Source organism: Urocampus carinirostris, chromosome 3 (assembly GCF_059441175.1).
Source record: "Urocampus carinirostris isolate Australia breed hairy pipefish chromosome 3, RoL_Ucar_1.0, whole genome shotgun sequence".
NCBI lineage: Eukaryota > Metazoa > Chordata > Actinopteri > Syngnathiformes > Syngnathidae > Urocampus > Urocampus carinirostris.
The window spans coordinates 44,273,311-44,292,483 of record NC_142351.1 but is presented as its reverse complement, the minus strand read 5'-3'; the positions used below and the strand labels follow the sequence as shown (position 1 = coordinate 44,292,483).

The 19,173-nt window shown below is 39.5% G+C and overlaps 3 protein-coding genes across 13 annotated transcripts in view; all 3 read right to left on the bottom strand.

Annotated features, from left to right (window-relative positions):
• Positions 1-6,567, bottom strand: part of kif1b (kinesin family member 1B) — an 86,961-nt gene extending 80,394 nt beyond the window's left edge. For all 10 annotated transcript variants that reach the window (XM_088332020.1, XM_088332011.1, XM_088332013.1 and 7 more), the window contains exons 1-2: positions 6,289-6,567; positions 3,285-3,441 (exon numbers count right to left, since the gene is read on the bottom strand). In XM_088332020.1, coding sequence (XP_088188146.1) covers positions 3,285-3,390 — 106 coding nt within the window. In that variant the 5' untranslated portion in view covers positions 3,391-3,441; positions 6,289-6,567. The remainder of the gene's footprint in view (positions 1-3,284; positions 3,442-6,288) is intronic.
• A 2,005-nt stretch (positions 6,568-8,572) lies between these two features.
• On the bottom strand, positions 8,573-12,020 carry LOC148369808 (uncharacterized). Its single transcript, XM_088332000.1, has 2 exons — positions 11,929-12,020; positions 8,573-11,353 (listed from the first exon to the last, which is right to left on the bottom strand). The coding sequence occupies exons 1-2, from the start codon at positions 12,014-12,016 to the stop codon at positions 9,969-9,971; spliced, it is 1,473 nt and encodes a 490-aa protein (XP_088188126.1). The 5' UTR covers positions 12,017-12,020; the 3' UTR covers positions 8,573-9,968.
• Positions 12,021-14,781: 2,761 nt separating this feature from the next.
• ube4b (ubiquitination factor E4B, UFD2 homolog (S. cerevisiae)) overlaps positions 14,782-19,173 on the bottom strand; it is a 30,798-nt gene continuing 26,406 nt past the window's right edge. For both annotated transcript variants that reach the window (XM_088331993.1, XM_088331992.1), the window contains 2 exons: positions 17,395-17,541; positions 14,782-15,029 (listed from right to left, as the gene is read on the bottom strand). In XM_088331993.1, coding sequence (XP_088188119.1) covers positions 14,965-15,029; positions 17,395-17,541 — 212 coding nt within the window. In that variant the 3' untranslated portion in view covers positions 14,782-14,964. The remainder of the gene's footprint in view (positions 15,030-17,394; positions 17,542-19,173) is intronic.

The window sequence follows — 19,173 nt, the reverse complement described above, 5'->3', positions numbered from 1 at the left end:
TGAAAAAAGATGTCTAAGATATCTAAAGCTAGGTGGCGTGAACTATGTTAAGGTGAGCAATTTTTTACCATTTGTCAGCACAGCATTCTTTTTCTACAACACAAAACAAAAGTCGAAATGTACTTCGTTGCTTTGTTAAATTACTATATTGCAAAACTACTGATTGTTTATTTCATCTAGGTCGAAAGACATAAGCTATGGCACATTACTGTAAGAATGCACTAGCTCATCAGCTGATGAACCATTATTTGTACGATTGGCTTAGCTAATTAAATATTCAAGTCCACTGTATTCAACCCATACGTCCTGAAAGTATGTAACAAACAAGTGTGTGTGTGTGTTTGTGCTTGTGTGTTACTATGTTAACTCATCGTCCCAAAGATATAGCATCCTCTGTATACAATCTGCAATGAAGTGAGAGTATGGCCGCTTGCCAGCACCCTTTGTGCTCTGCAATCTGAGACATAGAGCAAAAAACTTTGCAAGGACTATCCAACCCACCAAAATGCAGCATTTTCCACTGCAGTTCTGCGACAGACTTTAAAAGGGATATTGTCTTGGTAAAAATCCCCAACCGTAGAGAATAGGCACACTGAATTTCACACGGAGATTTCTTTGACAGTGGGATAAAACAAGCCGGGGTATTCTTTATGTAAGCTCAGTATGATACAACAGTAAACAGTCACAGTTCAGAGGTTATGCTGGTGACACTGTCAATAAATGTTCATATTGGATAAACTTAATCTCATGTCTGACATGGAAGATGAAATGAAGTAGTGACAAGCACCAACCATATCTCAATGATTCATACTCACACAAAACACAGTCATAATAAATCATGAATACGTTCTGGCCCCACTATTGTTTGAGCTTTCATTTAAATAAGGGGACAAAGCTTCATACCCCTTTAAAATGTTGTGTCTGGCAAACTGTATGTATTGCTAACACAAGATGAACACACGTTTGCATTTGCATGCAAAGACTATGGGGCTTCAATGATTATGGTGACATGAATACAATAATGTTTTGTTCAATGTGAAAAGTGTGGAAACATGACTATTTGCGTAATGACGTTGCCCAACATTTCCACTTCAATTTGGCCCGGTACCAAACGACAAGGAGATGGATTAAATTTTAACACTTGTCATGAAAACGATATATTCTAATTGGTCCGGAAGCCTGAATTACGATCTTCGAAGAATATTAGAGCTAGATAGCTAGATAGCTAGATAGATAGATAGATAGATACTTTATTCATCCCGTAGGGAAATTCACACTTCCAGCAGTATCCTTGTGTTGAAAAATAAAATAATAAAATAAAGATATAGAATATAAAAATACCTAATACAACGTTTTGCTATAGAGCAGGGGTGGCGAACACGTTTGACAAAAAGAGACGAAATTTTTAAGTGTGAAAGTTAAAGAGCCACACCAAACACTGACCGTCATTAGACGTAACCTACGCAGATGATTGGCAGTCAATTATGTGTTCGGAGCAGCATAAAAACAACAAATCTGCCAAATTTATTTTAAAAATTACTTAATATTTGTCATTAACTCTGATGGATTCAAGTGTGTTTCAAGAAAGAAAAAAACTAAATATGAAACGAGGCAAAGAGCCACGGTAGATAGAAAATATGATGAGGCAAAGAGCCGCATTCTTATTGGCCAAGAGCCGCATGCGGCTCTAGAGCCGCGTGTTCGCCACCCCTGCTATAGAGTATATAAATAGTGCTACGGAAAATATTGACTGCATGTAAATGCTAGGCTTGGGGTAGTAGTTTTTTTGAGTGCGCATTTGTGACGGAATAAATGGGATGATTGAGGTGAATTTATGATGAATCCTATTCAGCAGAGATGTCAAACTCAGATTGGTCCTGGAGCTTGATCCAGACTTTCTGTTCTCGGGCAGGCCAAATAAGTAAAATAACAACCTTTTTAGCATACCGTAGCTTTTCAGATTATGCTTTTATCATTCTGCCTTCTTTAGTAGCCTACCATACATATATTATAATCATGGACGAAGAGGTTTTTTCTAAGCATAACACATTTATTTACAAAAAATAAAAAAACATGTTTTATGTTTGGCATTAAATTCTTTAACTGGTTTATTTTAACACACCTAAGTGAATGCAGTTTTGTACATGAACCACGCTATACAAACTCAGGTGGGAGTTCAGAAAAAAATGTAATTGTTTTCTTTAATTGTCAAACTGGTTTTAAATGAGTTTTTGCAGTGCCTGGACAATAAGATTGGACGACACAGATCACACTACTAGGCTGGTCCTACTAAAGCTGAGAGTATATCCTTTTTCTAGCGAAAGCTATTGGTTCGCATTTCTTTTAAAAATCATAACATTTGAAAGGAATTACCTAGAGACTGGCTTGCTGTTTTGATATACTTAGAAGTTTATGATATGCTGGAATAAAATCATCCAATGGGACAGGCCTGGGCCGCAGCCCGTAACTTTTGACATAATTACTTTACAACAACCAAAGTATGTCATTAAAGCTTTTCTTTCATACATCTTAAAACAATTGTGGCAACCCCAACCATTTTGCACTTGCAGTAGGACACAGTCAATACTATTAAAAACAAAACTGATAACATGTTTAAGATGGAAATGGACTGTCACTATCTTGACCAGCTAAAACTTGGGAATGTCCTTTTGATCTTAAAAAACTAGACGTTACAAGAATTGATTGTAGTGTTAGAACCCAGTAAACCTTTGCTCAACCTTTAATTCACTCTTTTGTCAAACAAAGTCAATAAAACTCATTCAAACTTTTGTTGACCTGGGCATGCACACATTGTCAAAACATTTAGCCCTATAAAACAACAATAAAAAGAATATGACAGTCATAACAAACCATTGACAAAATAGAAAGCTTTGATGAATCGGGGTGTAATCAGGGAGCAATATGGCCCCTGGGTGTTCTGCTACAAACTAACTCAGCTTTTCTCTCTCACACATAGACACAAAAACACAACTCATCAGGCATGCAGACCGCTTAAGAGAAGGAGGAGGAGGAATGTCACCCTGTAAGCCTTTTTAGTCATTCTCTTCAGACATGTTCATTCCTGACCGTTTCACTGTTTGCTGCCATAATTGCCAAGAGGACAACATAAAAGTGCACGGGTGCAGCAACAATGGCTCGTGGGTCATATGTGGCTGTCGAAAGCACGCCTTGCAATTCTAAACCTATGCCTAATGTCACAAAAAAACGTTTCAACGTTGCAGAACACACTAACAACAAAAAAGCTCAAACGCATGGAGACTTACTTGTGGTGTTTCCTTGCATCTGAATGATACATTTTGAATCCTTGCTCGTCTCCCTGGAGTTGAAGGGTCGAACCCGAACAGCGACTTTTACCGACGCCCCGGACATGATTGTAGTGCGGGACGGGCTCCTAGTCAATTGTGTTTTGTGTACTCCCTCCTAAAATATGAAGAAAAGGATCATGTAATACAGTACGTGGAATACAGTTAACAACAGAGGGCGTTCGTATATGTTTTTCATGGCCAAATTCAAGCAATTTTAAGGACCTTCAAAGCCAATTTTCAAATTTCTCCAGTACCATTAACAGAAGATATCCTCAGTGAATCATGTGTTTTGCAGAGACACAAATGTATCTTTGTTTTTGTATATACACTTTCTAATCTTACGTGTGCATTTATCAAGACATGTGATTTTTAGATGTTCAGTAAATAGTGAATATATTTATGGACAAATGTATCATATAGGTTTTTGGTAAAACTGACAGTAGTATGTAGCCAATTGCAGGAAGTTCTTCCCATTACAATATACCACTGAAAAATGCTACCTTAATTGTCTGCATGGCACGTAATAAATGTCCATTAGTGATCCTTGCATTACTACACATTTTATAGTGTTCAATTTGTCTGCATCCGTCTTCTTGGGCAAGCAATAGCAAAACAAAGCTACCAGAAAACAGTGTCAGCGTCATTTTTAAGTAGTCATGTTAAGAAAAATGGCAACTATTTCAAACACTTACTTGTGTTGCTTCCTTTTTCTGACCAATAAGTGTGACTGGTGAACCCGTGAAGATACAGATAAGTACAGACAATAATGCTTTAAGAGTGCTTTTTTTCCTTTCTAAAAAAAGGTGAAGAAGTCCCTTTGTCATCGTCGAGCAGAGAAGGTTTGACATTTCATGCATTTGACTGGAATCGTGTGATCACTTCACCGGAAACATCGGACGCGGAAAAGTTATTGCATCGTTCATGCATAAGTTCAGTGTTCTTGCATTAAAATGTTATTTTGCAAGTAGAGTACTTTTGTGTTTTTGGAAAGCATTTTTTCGATATTGAGGTGCAAAAAAAGAATCGAAGTGAATGTTCTGCTTGAAATGCATCCTTGCACAAATGCCGTTTTACTTGAAAACGGGTATTTTCAAGAAACCGGGCAGTGCTCGAATGTTGTCTACCAAATAATGGTGAAAGCTAAAAACACTTTTTTTCTCATCAAATATTAGTATTGAAGTTTTATTTTTGGTACGACCAACATTTTCTGTGGCCCTCCAAAAATAAGTCAAAACCGGAAATATGAGCTGGCACCGGCTCTTCCCAAATGAGAGAAACGTCTGGCATTGAATTAGTTAATAACGGGAGAAATTGGCTGGTGTTGACAGGTAAGCAATGACTATTCAACTTCTTAGAGCTTTAATCAAATCCAAATTCTAAACACTGAGCATGATTAGGCAGAATGTAAATCAGTGAAGTTGTCGTGTTTTCCACCCTTCCAAAACAAACCTTTCATTTGCAAAATCTTGCAACTCAGCCATACTTGTTGAAGCATACACCCATGAAATTCTATCCAGCCTCTTTGCTCCAGCCTCTTTGCTCGTCTCTACAACAGGATAAAGAGCCAGGCCTAGCACCTTTTAAAACGGTGTACAGGAAAGCGCTCAGACCCGGTTTCCCATTAATAACATAATGTTAGCGAGCTGGCTAATCCTCGACCGCTGTATGTTGTCGGATGAATAGTCCGACAGGATGCGGCCGCTGCTTTTTTTTAGCAGCGGTGCACAGACGCATTGTCCCTGATAAAGCTATTACCAACATTTGTGGCAAATTGAAAAGGATGTAAATTACAGGAAGTTTAGAGTCGTTTTTTGTGATATTTTGATGTATGTGTTTATTGGTTGCAATGATTGAGCTTATGCGACTCTCATCCTTGGTGGTAGATAGTAGTGATATTAGTCGTTTGAGAATAAAACGGCTCGTTGAGCCGGCTCTTGAAAGTGAACAATGTCAACATCAACGCACCTTTCCAAAGGCTCTTTCTCTCTGTATCTCATCATCCCTCTCTCCATCTAGTCTCTCTCTCTCTCTTTTTCTCATTATCTTTCCGTTATTCTCCCTCCCTCTCTTTCACGCTCGCCATTTCTCTACTTATCTTCTCTATCCTTCTCGATCTCCTACGATTTATTTTGTTCCCTCTCATTACATTTTCCCTCCCGTTCTCTCACTGTTGCTTTCTCTATTCACTCTCTTTCATTCTCTTTTCTCTCTCTTTCCCTACTCTCCCCCAGTCTCTCCTGTTCTCTCTGTGTCTCTTTCACTATGTACTCTAATTCTCTCCCATTCTCTCTCCGTCTCTTCCTCTATTAAGTCTCTCTAATTCTCTCCCATTCTCCAACTCTTTCTTTATTAAGTTTCTCTTTCTCTATTAAGTCTCTCATTGTCTTCCGTTCTCCCTGTGTTTCTCCATTTAGTCTCTCACCTCTCTCTCCATTTAGTCTCATTCTCTCCGTCTCTATTCAGTCTCTCCTGTTCTTTCTCTGTCTCCATTTAGTCTCTCACGTCTCTCTCTCCATTTAGTCTCTCATTCTCTCCCGTTCTCTCTCCGTCTCTACTCAGTCTCTCGTTCTCTCCTGTACTTTCTCTGCCTCTTTCTCCATTTAGTCTCTCATTCTCTCTCTCCATTTAGTCTCATATTCTCTCCCGGTCTCTTTTTCTCCATTTTGTCTCTCTGAAAAAAAAATCGGAATTCCCATCACTAGTAAATATCATCAATATCCCCTAATTTAAGTAAATTTCAATATATGTATGTGCAAAAAAAAGTAAAATGAATATTTGTTTAAGTTTTAGAAAGAATGTTATAACGGGATTACAACCGCAAACCCGGCCCGTCTACAGGCTAAGCAGGCTAATGCTCAGCGGCCACGCCACGGACAAATGCTTGTTTGATACTAAATAAGAATTACCTCGTTCTGAGGCGACTTTCTGTTTTTAAACGATTGACTTTATCGTATTTACTCACCTTCGAAGAATGTCACTTAAACAGTAGCAGCCACAGCATAGGGCAGCACGACGACTGAGCTAGCGGACGTCAAACGTGTTGTTTGTCTTTCCGAATGCGCAAGCAGGGACTCTGTCGTAAAGTCAACTCTCGCCCAAAACGCCCATTCTAGAAATGGAACTCCATCCAGAATTCAATTCTAAAGCTATTTCCCCGCATAAAAAAAAAAAAAACTAAATAGAAGACCGCTTTCTGCAATCAGGCGGAGAGATTTGATGAAACTGTCTCGATTTAATGAGATTACGTCAACTCCCTCACCAGCGAAATGAATGACAGCTTGTTAGGCCAACGAGAGGACAGATCTGAGTGAGAAAGGATGAAACGAACCAATGAGCAGCTTTGCATTCTGAAAAAGGCGTGGCTATTTTGTCTTCCCTTCTGTGACGCTTCACTGCAGGATTTCTTACTTCCGCCGCTCCCCGCACGACTGGCACCGCAAAACCATCAAAGATTAGGGTGGGCGATATCGGGATTTTGGTATCGATCCACTACAAGTCAAAACAGCGTAGTATCGATCGAGTCCGATTTGCTAGTAATTACCAGGAAATGTTATAATCATTTAATTATTCGATGATTCCCTGTTGATTTAGCTGATGATCACAATAAACGCAGCACTAAAATTGTAGCCACGATACACGTTTTCTTTTTTTTTATTAAAAAACAACAATGGACATTTTAGGGTGACAGTGTACATACCTGTCAACCTCCACAGCTCCATGCCCGTACAAACTGTCGTATTTTCCCGTACGAAATACAAAATAATCGTACATTTTTTTTCCCGGAATGATGCATGATGGGAAATCCACAGGCGGCAGACGCATGCGCACAGTGGCATCAAACCGCTCGCTTCGTTTGCAACGAAAAAAACGATTCAGAGATAGAGGCTACCGCGGCAAACTCGTTTGACTTGATTGATTTGCCGTTTCATGATAGTCGGTGTATACCGGATGGCACCCATCATTGAAAAATTTGCGTTTTCCCGTACAGATTTTGTCATACGTCGTACACGTCTTAAAATGCATAATAAACGTACTTTGTACGGCAAAATTGTACAGGTTGACAGGTATGAGTGTATTATTTACCGTCCACTAGAAGACAAAAACGTCATTTGTTAAAGCCCCAATGTGTAATATTTGACCACTAGATGGCACTGGGCCAGTGATAGAGGGCATAGCGTGGCGGCAGGATGCCAGACAAACATGGCGGCAACTTAAGTGGGGATTCCACGGTGAAGAAAAAAACTACGAATTACTAAACCAAGATTATTTTTATAAAACATAACATCGGTATATCCCTTTAAAGCTGGCTGTAGCAGCTCGCTAACTAGCAATTGTGAGTAGGGACGCCTTTTGAATGTCAACGCGCTAATGTGTTTCAATCACAGCAAAAGTATGATATATATAATTTTCTAAACCAAAAAAGAACTTTAGAACATGTAACACATAAATATTGAAACTGGATGATCACACAATAAACATAAAATGAGAGACACATCCTGCAATAAAACAAAGAATGAAGGAAATAATAAAAATATTCATTTACCTTTTTCAACTGGCCTTATTGCAATACTGTGTATTCTTCCCCCGTGTTTCTTGAAAAACTGACCCAATGTCTCCCTCCATCGGAAATGCGCAAGGCAGACATCATAATGAGCGATAATCTCTGGAGCAATAATCTCTGAACTTCATGGAATTTTGCCAACATTTAATTTCTTTAATTAGGGCTAATTGAATGATGGCTCCTCATTGACGTCTCTGAACTCTTCCAGTGTGTTTTCATACCTTTTATTTTCTGTTGCTTTGTTTTGATGGTCAAAAAAAGTCTCTTCCTATTCTTTTCTCCTTGTCCAATTTTGTGCATGTCTTTTGTGGGGTTCATTGAAAATGATAGCTCTTCGAAGCTCTTCATACAGTAGACATAGCAGGAAGGTGACATGAAGAGCATGCCGGGATTCACGCATACGCACCAGTTGCCATGTAGAACTCTGGGAGGGGCAAATGGCAGCGCAATACTGTATTGTATTTTTGACTTTGTATCTTGAAACGCCTTTGTCAATAGAGGCAATAGTTTCCCGTTCCAGGTCATTTGTAGCCTGAAACTTTTGTATGTAGAGACATTTGTAAATACAGGTACCGCTGTACGTTAAAACGAAAACAGATCGATTCTTATTTTCAAATTTCTTACTCGGAAGAGAAAGCGAATGGCCAACACGAACCACTTCAGCACATAAGACATTTCCCTAGATGATGTTGGCAATTTATTACTTTCGTTTCAGGAACAAGGTAATAGTCAAATCAAAATAACAAAGCGATGAGACCCCAAAAAAAGAAGAAAAAGGCTGATCTTGGACATTTTACACAGATAATATATTTTACAGCAAAAGAAAATTACTCAACAAAAGAAAAACCTATGACATTTTATGAGTCCAATCTGTTTTTGAGTACAAAATGTATGAAGTTGTTTGAACACAATCAGTTAAAAATAAATGTAAAATAAAAGGTCCAGTCACAAATTAATTGTGATAATGTGCTTATTGGTGATGCAAAATACTAAAATCTGCATCATGTTTTAATGCTTTGATGATAGGTAAAAAAGTGTGTACAATATAGCAGGAATCTTGAACGTTTTTTGACCCAAAGAGCCATAAAAGCAAAATATTTGGGCTAGCCACAACAATTGAGAGTGCCACACCCTATATTCTAAGACAAAGTTTAACAAAACCATAAAAAAATGCTCCCCGAACCAATGGTAATTTTTTAGCACGCTTCGTTTCACCGGGTGATTTTTGATGATTTAATAAAATCTATAAGATAATAATGCCAGAGCCTCTGTCCCATACGAATATAAATAAACCAATTAAAATGTCTCCTTCCCGCAGTTACCTAGTTGTGTTGAGGCTCACTTTGCCTGCCATTATTGTCGTAAATAATGGTTTCAAAACGAGGTCCTAGAAAAATTATTTTGTAAAAATGTAACAAAATACTGCAAATGGGGATACCAACATATTTACCTTCAGTGCAAGAAAAAAAAAAGTGTCCGCACCCTGTTGATAGCTCTGCCCATTTGTACTGCTCGCCCAATTATATTGCTTTAGGTGCTTTGCTTGAGCTTTTGGGTAAAAAGTTTGTTTTGGGTTAAAGTTAGGTGGCTTTTCATCATAAAGTGTCTCAACAATGAACATAGAGTGTTTTATTGAACTTGCGAATAAAGTATAGCTATTTACAGCCACAATGGTGTCTGTTGGTGTGACATTTTGACTGTAAACTGGATTTAAAATTGTTTCCTATACATTAGACCGAACCTTTTGTTCCCTCAGTATTGTTTTAGCTGTGCATGTGCGACAATCAGCTGTATATGGAACTATGTATTGAATTGCACAATTTCCACTTTGTCTTTGAGACATGTGTACTCATGAAAAGAGCAATAGGTTCCCGACCCCGACAATATTGGTTAATTTGATCACAATCACATCAAAAATAAATTTTGGAAATGATTTTGTTAACTTAACAAAACGTGTACATTTGAGAAATTGCATCACATCCAGCTGTATGATCCATGCTAGTATTAAAAGCACACTTGCGACCCTGAGCTTTAGCCTGACTGGAGAATCTTTGACTGCAAACTGAACAAGAAAAAGGATATCAACCTGTGTGGGTTCTTGTGTGTCTTTTTAAATTAGAACTCTTAGAAAATGTTTTACCACAAACTGAGCAGGCAAAAGGCTCCTGGCCAGTGCGGGTTAGTGTGTGTGATTTCAAGTTTCCTTTGTGGCTGATAAAAGATTTCTCTCCAGTGTGGGTTCGCATGTGTCTTTTTAAGGCATTCTTCCAGGTGAACATTTGACCGCAAAGTGCACAGGTATAAGGCTTCTCGCCAGTGTGGGTTCTTGAGTGTCTTTTTAAGCTCCCACTCACAGGGAATCGTTTGCCACAAACTGAGCAGGCAAACGGCTTCTCACCAGTGTGGGTTAGTGTGTGCGATTTCAAGTGTCCCTTGTGGGTAAACGTTTTACCACAGACTAAACAGTTAATAGGCTTCTCACCTGTGTGGGTCATTGTGTGTCTTTTTAAGCTCCCGTTCACAGGGAACCTTTTGCCGCATACAGAGCAGGTAAATGGCTTCTCCCCAGTGTGGATTAGTGCGTGTGATTTCAAGGGTCCTTTGTGGGTAAATGCTTTACCACAAACTGAGCAGGCAAAAGGCTTCTCACCGGTGTGGGTTCTAATGTGTTTTTTAAAGTTCCCACTCTCAATAAATCCTTTGCCGCAAAATGAGCAGGCAAAAGGCTTCTCGCCAGTGTGGGTTCTTGTGTGTCTTTTTAAGCTTCCACTCTTGGTGAATCTTTTGCCGCAAACTGAGCAGGCAAACGGCTTGTAACCAGGGTGGGTTAGTGTGTGTGATCTCAAGTGTCCTTGGTGGGTGAATGTTTTATCACAAACCAAACAGTTAAAAAGCTTACCAGTGTGGGTTCTAGTGTGTTTTTTGAAGTTCCCACTCTCTGTGAATCTTTTACCACAAACGGAGCAGGCAAAAGGCTTCTCGCCAGTGTGGGTTCTTGTGTGTCTTTTTAAGCACCCACTTTTGGTAAATCTTTTACCACAAACTGAGCAGGTAAAAGGCCTCTTACCAGTGTGAACTTTCATATGCAACTTCATATGAGCCTTGTGTCGAAACGTCTTCCCACACCGATCACATGTGTTATCACCTTCTGATGGTTTGTCGCTTTCAGTGTTTGCGGAGTCGGACGTGTCGTCGTCATCTGTTTTCACGCGGTGAAAAGAGCTGAAGCTTAGAGGCTCCTGCCAACTGTTCTCTTCAGGTTGACCTTGATCTTGGATGGTTGAACGGACCCCAGCCACTAGCAACACATTGAAATCTTCCTCCTCTTTAACACGAACAGGCTCCACCTCTTCCCTCTCCTGCTTAATGTGACAAGGCTGAAAATCCTCCTTCTCCTCCTCAATTTTAACACCAAGCAAGTCTTGTTCCTGCCGCGCAGTAGTAGGAAGATAGCTTTCACTGATGTCTGCAAGACAAAAAAAGTCACATTTATTTGCATAGGCCTTAATTACAAAAAAGTCACAAAGCGCTCCACAGACCACCACGCCAACATCCCATGATCTGAAACATACACGAGGGCAAGGAAAAAAATCCCCGGACGAGGAAAATTAAGAAAACCTTGAGAAAGGCCACATGAGGTAATCCCGGGATGACTAGGCTGCAATGGAAGTTGCACGGGAATCAACAGACAATACGCAGTCAACATCAGCAGCTACCATACTGAATTCTTATCTTTTTGTAATAACCCAGGGGTAGATTATTTGTCAGAATTTGTTGTTTATTACTTATAAACATGTCTGAATTAATATTTTTTATGACTGAAAGATGTTTGTTCGTGGTTGTTGGTGGAAATGGAGACAGATGAGACACTATTCAGCACCAATAAAGCTCTGTACCTAAAATCTCCCCTGTTTATAGATATGACTATAATGAATCAATAAGAAAAAAGCAGGCCATATCCGAAAGTAAATAACTTGGGGTGGACTTCAACAGCCATAAACAGTAGATGTCAAGGATGTTGAAGAAGCTAAAATGACCCACCTGATCGGAGCTGCTTGTAAACAGCGTGGGTCTCCTCTTGCGTTCCCCGAAGCTCCTCTTTGAAATTTTCTATCCCACTTGAGCACATTTTCTCCAAGCTGACAATTATGTTTACCAAGTTAAAAAGAGATTTTCAATAGAGAGGGAGCAGACCGACTCGAGTAGAAAATCAAAGTGTCAGTCGGGCGTAAAAAAGCAGTAACTATGCAAGTACAAAGCCAAGAAAAATGACCTTACAGTGGTCCTAATGTCAAACTTAAGTAGTTATAGGTTGAATGTAGGACATTTGGCAGTTTTGTTTACATGATCTCACTTGGCGGTTGGTGTGCCGGCCATCATCATCTTCTCATTTAAAAACACGGCCGCAATGTATTGTGGGATAGCAAGTACTTCTTCTTCGAGTTCATCGACATCCCGCATCCATCGCTTTGGCGCATTAGCGCCCCTATGCTTACATACATATTGTCTTTAAAGCCCCAAACATGATATTAAAAGTCAAATATTGTTTATTTATATGCTGAAGCCATTATTCACGGGGAGTCTCAAACAACTGTACGCCATGCGACTGGCTGGCAACCAGTGACCCTACTGATGATAAGCGGTGGAGATAATGGATGGATGGATGTTTTTATTTTGTTTGCTATACTTCGATTAAAGCCCTAATGAGAGAGAGAGCGCGAATGAGAGAGAACAGAGGCTTTAGCATGACAAGAGCAGGGCACCACAATCTTCCTAGCGAGATCCAGGGAACGCGGAGTAGGTGTCCGTTCACAATACAGTATAAAAGACGCTATGATATGAATTGGGCATTCAGCAACTGACATCTCACATCAACAGGTGCCGGAAGATTGGCATGAATCTTGGCTGACCACTTCCCCCATTACCTTCTTCTTGAGCAGTCAAGCCAGCACAGCATGAGTGATTTTGCGAGAGCAGTGTCGTCGGTGCAGGAAGCAGCCCAAAATGTACTTCAATGGTGCAGGAAGCACCCGTTGACTTTTTTAACACTATTTTTTTTTTGTAGAAATGTTTTTCATGCTATGGTGTGGACCAGCGATAACTGAAGCGTGAAGTAGCGAGAGCTCTCTGTATATCTTTGTAATAATAATAATAATAATTTCCTTTGTATTGTCATTCTTTGTAACAATGTACACAGAACGAAATGTCGATACACCTGACCCGTTGTAGCGAGTTGATGCAGCCGCAGCCAACAGAGGGCGCCGCCATTATACCAATTAGGTATGTCTCGGCCGAGGCGCGAACCAGCGACCTCCCAGTCTCAAAGCGGGCACACTACCATCTAGGCTACTGAGCTTGTTCTACCTATTCTTTCTTTTGACAGTCCTCACACAATTTAATGTTATGTTTCCCTATCAGTTTTAATGCTTTGTTTTAGGCACTATGTCCAATCCTTAGTCTTGCCATCAGTCTCCTCTCTTCAGTTTGTCATCAACTTTTGCTGTCATAACATTTTGCTGATTTTTATACCGGTCATCTTCTGCTGTTATAGTCTCACATGCTATACCATTTCTGGTTAGTTCTTCCCTTAATAGTGTACTCTTGAGCATGACTTTCATATGACCAAATCTTGGCAGGCTACCATTCCTGCCTCCATACGTCATCATTACACTCAGAAAACTGTCACCAAAATACATAGCTTTGTTTTTATTCTTATTGATTACAGCGTGGTGTTCATTGTACAGGAGGTTTTATGTGTTACTCAAGTATAAACCTGTAAAATATATTATTATTGGTTGCAGTATTTTGTGACATTTTGAAAAAAGAACTTTGCTTGCACCTTGTTCTGAAACTGTTATTTAGGACAAAAGTGAGCCTCAACACTCTTAAGTAATTGCGGGAGAGAAATTTTAAGTGATACAATACATATTGATATGGGACACGGGCTCTGGCATTATTATTATTTAATAGATTTGATCTAATCATCAATGGACACACAGTGGAAAAAATGTGCTGAAGAACTAGCTATTATCTGGAGAGCGGATGCCCGTTTTGTCGAATTTTGTCTTAAATAGTTTCTCTCTCTCTCTCTCAAAAAAAAATCTAAATATTTTTGCTTTTATGTTTCCAGACCCCTCCATTTTCTTTGTACCTAAAAAAAAAAAATACTATGCCACATCACTTGCTCTTTTGCAACACTTCAAATTGGATTTTGTTAGGGGGAAAAAACAAACATCTGAAATAATGTGCATCATCATTTTATTATCAGTTCAAAACCCTAACTCCCAAAACAGTACATGTAGTTGAGATTATTTCCTGTACAGTTAAGGTCTGCAAGGTGACGTTAGGTACAGAGCGAGAAAGATGACTTCCAGACATGATGTCGAAATGTCCTGGTGTTGTTGGAGCTCATGCTACATTCTGTCATGTCTAGACCAAATCACCTGTATAATAGTTTTTTTTTATCACGAAAGGTTCTGTAATAGCAGCCGTACGCCCAAAAGAAGCCAATTCAGTCAGCAGGGGATAACGTAACTGTAAAACGTTTTTTAAAAAACATGTTAAGGTACATCAATGTTTATAACATTTGACTGCCCTTAAACAAAGGAGACATTTTTATATTGATTGGCTACCTGCTTAATTCTGCCTACCACAAGCACAGGCGGCGCATCATTTACGCTTAACAGCCCCTCACCATAAAAGCATGACAATTCTTTAACAACGCCCACATACACATTATTACAAAAGACACAGGAACTGAAAAGGAAAAAGTCAATAAATTGCAGTAAGCATCTCCCAAGTAGACCTGTGTGATGAGATGCAGCCCTAATTGTTAAATATATGTATATACTTCAATATACATATACAGTATACAAATTCTCAAGACAAAACCAATAAAAAGTAAATCTTAACTTTACTATGATTATTTTAAGTATCATTCTAATAGCCTGGTTAGGGCAAAAATGGGGAGAAATAAAATAAATGTTGGTAACTGTTGATCTGATACAGAATTCACGTGATTTAGGCCAGAATCATTTTTTACGGGGAGCAGGGCAAAGCTTTACTATCAGACTGTCTTTAGATGGGCCGTCTTCCTTTCTTCTCTCTCATCCATGTGTGGATCTTTTCCTTCAGTTCAGGAACTGTGGAATAAATAATAGAGTGAGGCGCATATTCTGATCAGAATTTTCCCAAACCAGAGTGGGTCTGGAGTTTAATCCATTCTTAGAACAAGTTTGGAATTATCTACCGCTTTTGCCACACAATAAGGCAAAATGAATTATGAGGCGCACCCCCAGAAAAAATTGTATTTTGTGATATATTTTTCATATGTAAGCAGCACTGGACAATAAGGCAAATTAAAATTACAGTAAGAGCAAGGGTTGCATAACAAATAAATACATTTAAACGGAAATAATTTGTTTCATAGGACATGAATTAACATCATGACATCTAGTTTCACCACTAAAATACATGAAGTAATTCATAATGGTGACTATAGTATGTATCATTCAATTGTAACAGTGCGTTCCCAATTTTATCCACCAAGTTTTCCAGTCTATAAAGCGCACCGGATCATGAGGCACACTTTTCTGGCCAATTTGGGATCTTTAGTGCGCCTTATAGTCCGGAAAATGTCGCAAAATGCCTTTTGACAAATATAAAATCATTTAATCCCATTAATATGAATTTCATGCGTCTCCCTTCCCCCAGAAAAAATGCTTTAACTAAAGAAACATAAACGTCATTATGAAACATGAAAGGACTGTAGACCGGATTATGAAGCACACTTTCAAATTTCCGTCAAATTTGGGGCATTTAGATGCGCCTTATGGACCTCAAAATTGGGTGCATCGCCTTTTGCAAAATTGAATCCAATTATGTGTATATACAGTGGCTTGCGAAACTATTTGCCCCCCTTTAACTTTGTGACCTTTTGCTGTATTTCAGACTTTAAACATCAAGATAAAAAAACTAATTTCTGTTAAGAAATCAACATTAAGTGGGACAAAATCATGAAATGGAACACAGTTTACTGGAAATTCTAAACTTGTTTAACAAATAAAAAACAAAAAAGTGTCAATGCAAAATTGTTCAGCCCCATTGAGAGTTAATTCTTTGTAGCACCACCTTTTGCTGCGATTACAGCAGCAAGTTGCTTTGGGTATGTCTCTATCAGGTTTGCACATCGAGAAACTGATATTTTTGCACATTCCTCCTTGCAAAACAGCTCGAGCTCAAGTGAGGTTGGATGGAAAGCGTTTGTGAACAGCAGTTTTCAGTTCTTTCCACAGATTATCAATTGGATTGAGGTCTGTACTTTGACTAGGCCACTTCAACACCTTGATATGTTTTTTGGTGAACCATTCCATTGTAGCTTTTGCTTTATGTTTTGGATCATTGTCTGGTTGGAAGACAAATCTCCGTCCCAGTCTCAGGTCTTTTGGGGACTCCATCAGGTTTTCTTCCAGAATTTGGCTCCATCCATCTTCCCATCAATTTTAACCATCTTCCCTGTCCCTGCTGAAGAAAAGCAGGCCCAGACAATGATGCTGCCACCACCATGTTTGACTGTGGGGATGGTGTGTTGAGGGTGATGAGCTGTGCTGCTTTTACGCCAAACATATCGATTTTGGTCTTATCTGACCAGATAACCTTCTTCCACATGTTTGGTGTGTCTCCCAGGTGGCTTTTGGCAAACCTTAGAAGACACTTTTTATGGATATCTTTAAGGAATGATCCCCTTCTTGCCACTCTTCCATAAAGGCCAGATTTGTGCAGTATACGACTGATTGCTGTCCTATGGGCAGATTCTCCCACCTCAGCTGTAGACCTCTGCAGTTCATCCAGAACGATCATGGGCCTCTTGGCTGCATCTCTGATCAGTTTTTTCCTTGTATGAGCTGAAAGTTTAGGGGCACAGCCCGATCTTGGTAGATTTGCAGTGGTCTTATACTCCCTCTATCTCAATATTATTGCTTGCACAGTGCTCCTTGTTGATGTTTAAAGCTTGGGAAATATTTTTGTATCCAAATCCAGCTTAAAATTTCTCCACAACAGTGTCTCGGACCTGCCTGATGTGTTCCTTGTTCTTCTTAATGCTCTCTGCGGTTCAAACAGACCTCTGAGACTATCACAGTGCAGTTGCATTCATACAGACTTGATTACACACATGTGGATTCCATTTATCATAGTTAGTCACTTAGATCAACATTGAATCATTCAGAGATCCTCACTGAACTTCTGGACAGAGTTTGCTGCACTGAGGATAAGAAATCAGACAACGAATTTGCATGTGGATATCTGAGTGTCAGTTTTAACCTCCTGTAGTTCCTTGAAAGTGTTCATTTTGTATCGGTTTCTATTTATCAAAAATGCTCAAAGCACATGGGCAGTCCTTTCCTTTGTGTCACACTTAGGAAAACCATTAAAGGCAAAAATGAGCCATGGGCAACCTATTATTTAAAGCGTTCATTATTTTAGTGTTACTCAAAGAAATGTACTTACTTGACTCCAACATGCTCTCAGTGAGAGGCTGCCGGTTGAAAGGATCAGTGGGCGAGTTGAGCAAATGGCGAACAATGATGGGTCGATCCATGATGTTTCCCGAAGGCAGCATTACAGGGTCCGTCATCAGCGTGTCCATCAAGGGATCTGGAAAATAAAAATCAATTTTAATGCAAACGATCACGACCCAACAAAAAATCTCTGCATTAAACAATATATAATAACTAATTTAGTTGAACCAGCTCATTGATCTTGGGTAGGGTGCTGGTGCGAGCCTCGGCCAAGTACTAAGATTTACAACATCAGTACTATTGGCTCCCTTCTTGGCGCTCTGCAATATGTGTCGTAATTTGTGGGGGGGTGTTCGGTTGTTTGGTCACCCTATGACTCCCAACGTCAGGTGTTGCAAAACATCGGTTTGGTAAAACTATCGTCGCATCATTTACCGCGCACAGTCGTACTACTGTGTTAACAGCCAACCCCTGGATAGGTCAGATAAGGAGGGGAAAATGATTATGTGACTTGTTGGACCAGCGATCGGGAACCTTTTTGACCCAAAGAGCCATGAAAGCAAAAATATTTAGATGAGAGAGAGAGCCACACTATTTGAAGACCTTTGAGAATCCTTTTGATTAAGGGCCACGCAAATAAACATGACTTGACCAAGACAAAATCTTGCTCTCAAAACTAAAGCAAAATTTTCAGCACATTTTAACAGGGAACGTAAATTGTTAAATGAACTTCCATATGAATTATTCTTTAGCGATATACAGCCAGAAGAGAGTGTTGATGTGACACCTTGACTGAAAACTACAGTTGAGACTGTGCCTTATATACACTGGATGTGGCTTTTAATTAATTGCGAAATTCTTTTTGATCTCCGAGCCAGATGTAGTCATCAAAGGAGCCATAAGCTTCCAACCCCCGAGTTGGACTTATAAAGTCCTAAACAAAACCAACAAGGGAGATTTAGGTCATCTAGAAAACCAAGTGGACCGCCACTCGTGTAAAAAAAATCCTGTTGACTATTCCAGTCTTGTCAGGAAATCAAAGGAGGTATGTAGGCCACATTCTTGCTTTAGATTATAATAAGTCTGTGGTTATAGGATAGCCTCTGTCCAAATCTTCTATGACTTTTATGGGGTGTCAAATCCCCTACCAATGTCTGCTATTCAACAGTTGGAGTCAAGTACAGTCAAAGCTTTCAGTTCATTACAAGGCCATGGTATATGGTATACATGGGGAACAGCACCTAGAGCATAATACATTCTATACCAGCTGAAATTTGTTCTCTATCATTGTTCAAGGACATTGTAGATCTTAACATTCAGAACAGTCATTATTTGGGGCAAATAAGTTCATGCAGTCACATTTGTACCCTACCGGGCATATTAATTTACGCTTTAAAAATAAATCACATTAAGTTTGTATTGGTTTTGTACATGTACAATGGATCACATTCTATATCGCCCCTATAGTTGTCCTGAATGCAGTCCAAGTCAAGCTAGGCTTGAGCTCACGGTGCCTATGAAAGGCAAGGCCTAAAAAAACTTAGATGAATTTAATCATAGAAGTAGGATTTTTTTTCTCCTCCTTGATCTGCTACCTTATCGTGGTGGAGGAGTTTGTGTGTCCCAATGATCCTAGGAGCTATGTTGTCGGGGGCTTTAAGCCCCTGGTAGGGTCACCCATGGCAAACAGGTCCTAGGTGAGTGGCCAGACAAAACGCAGATCAGAAGACCCCTAATGATGAGACAAAACTTTGGTCCTCGATTTCCC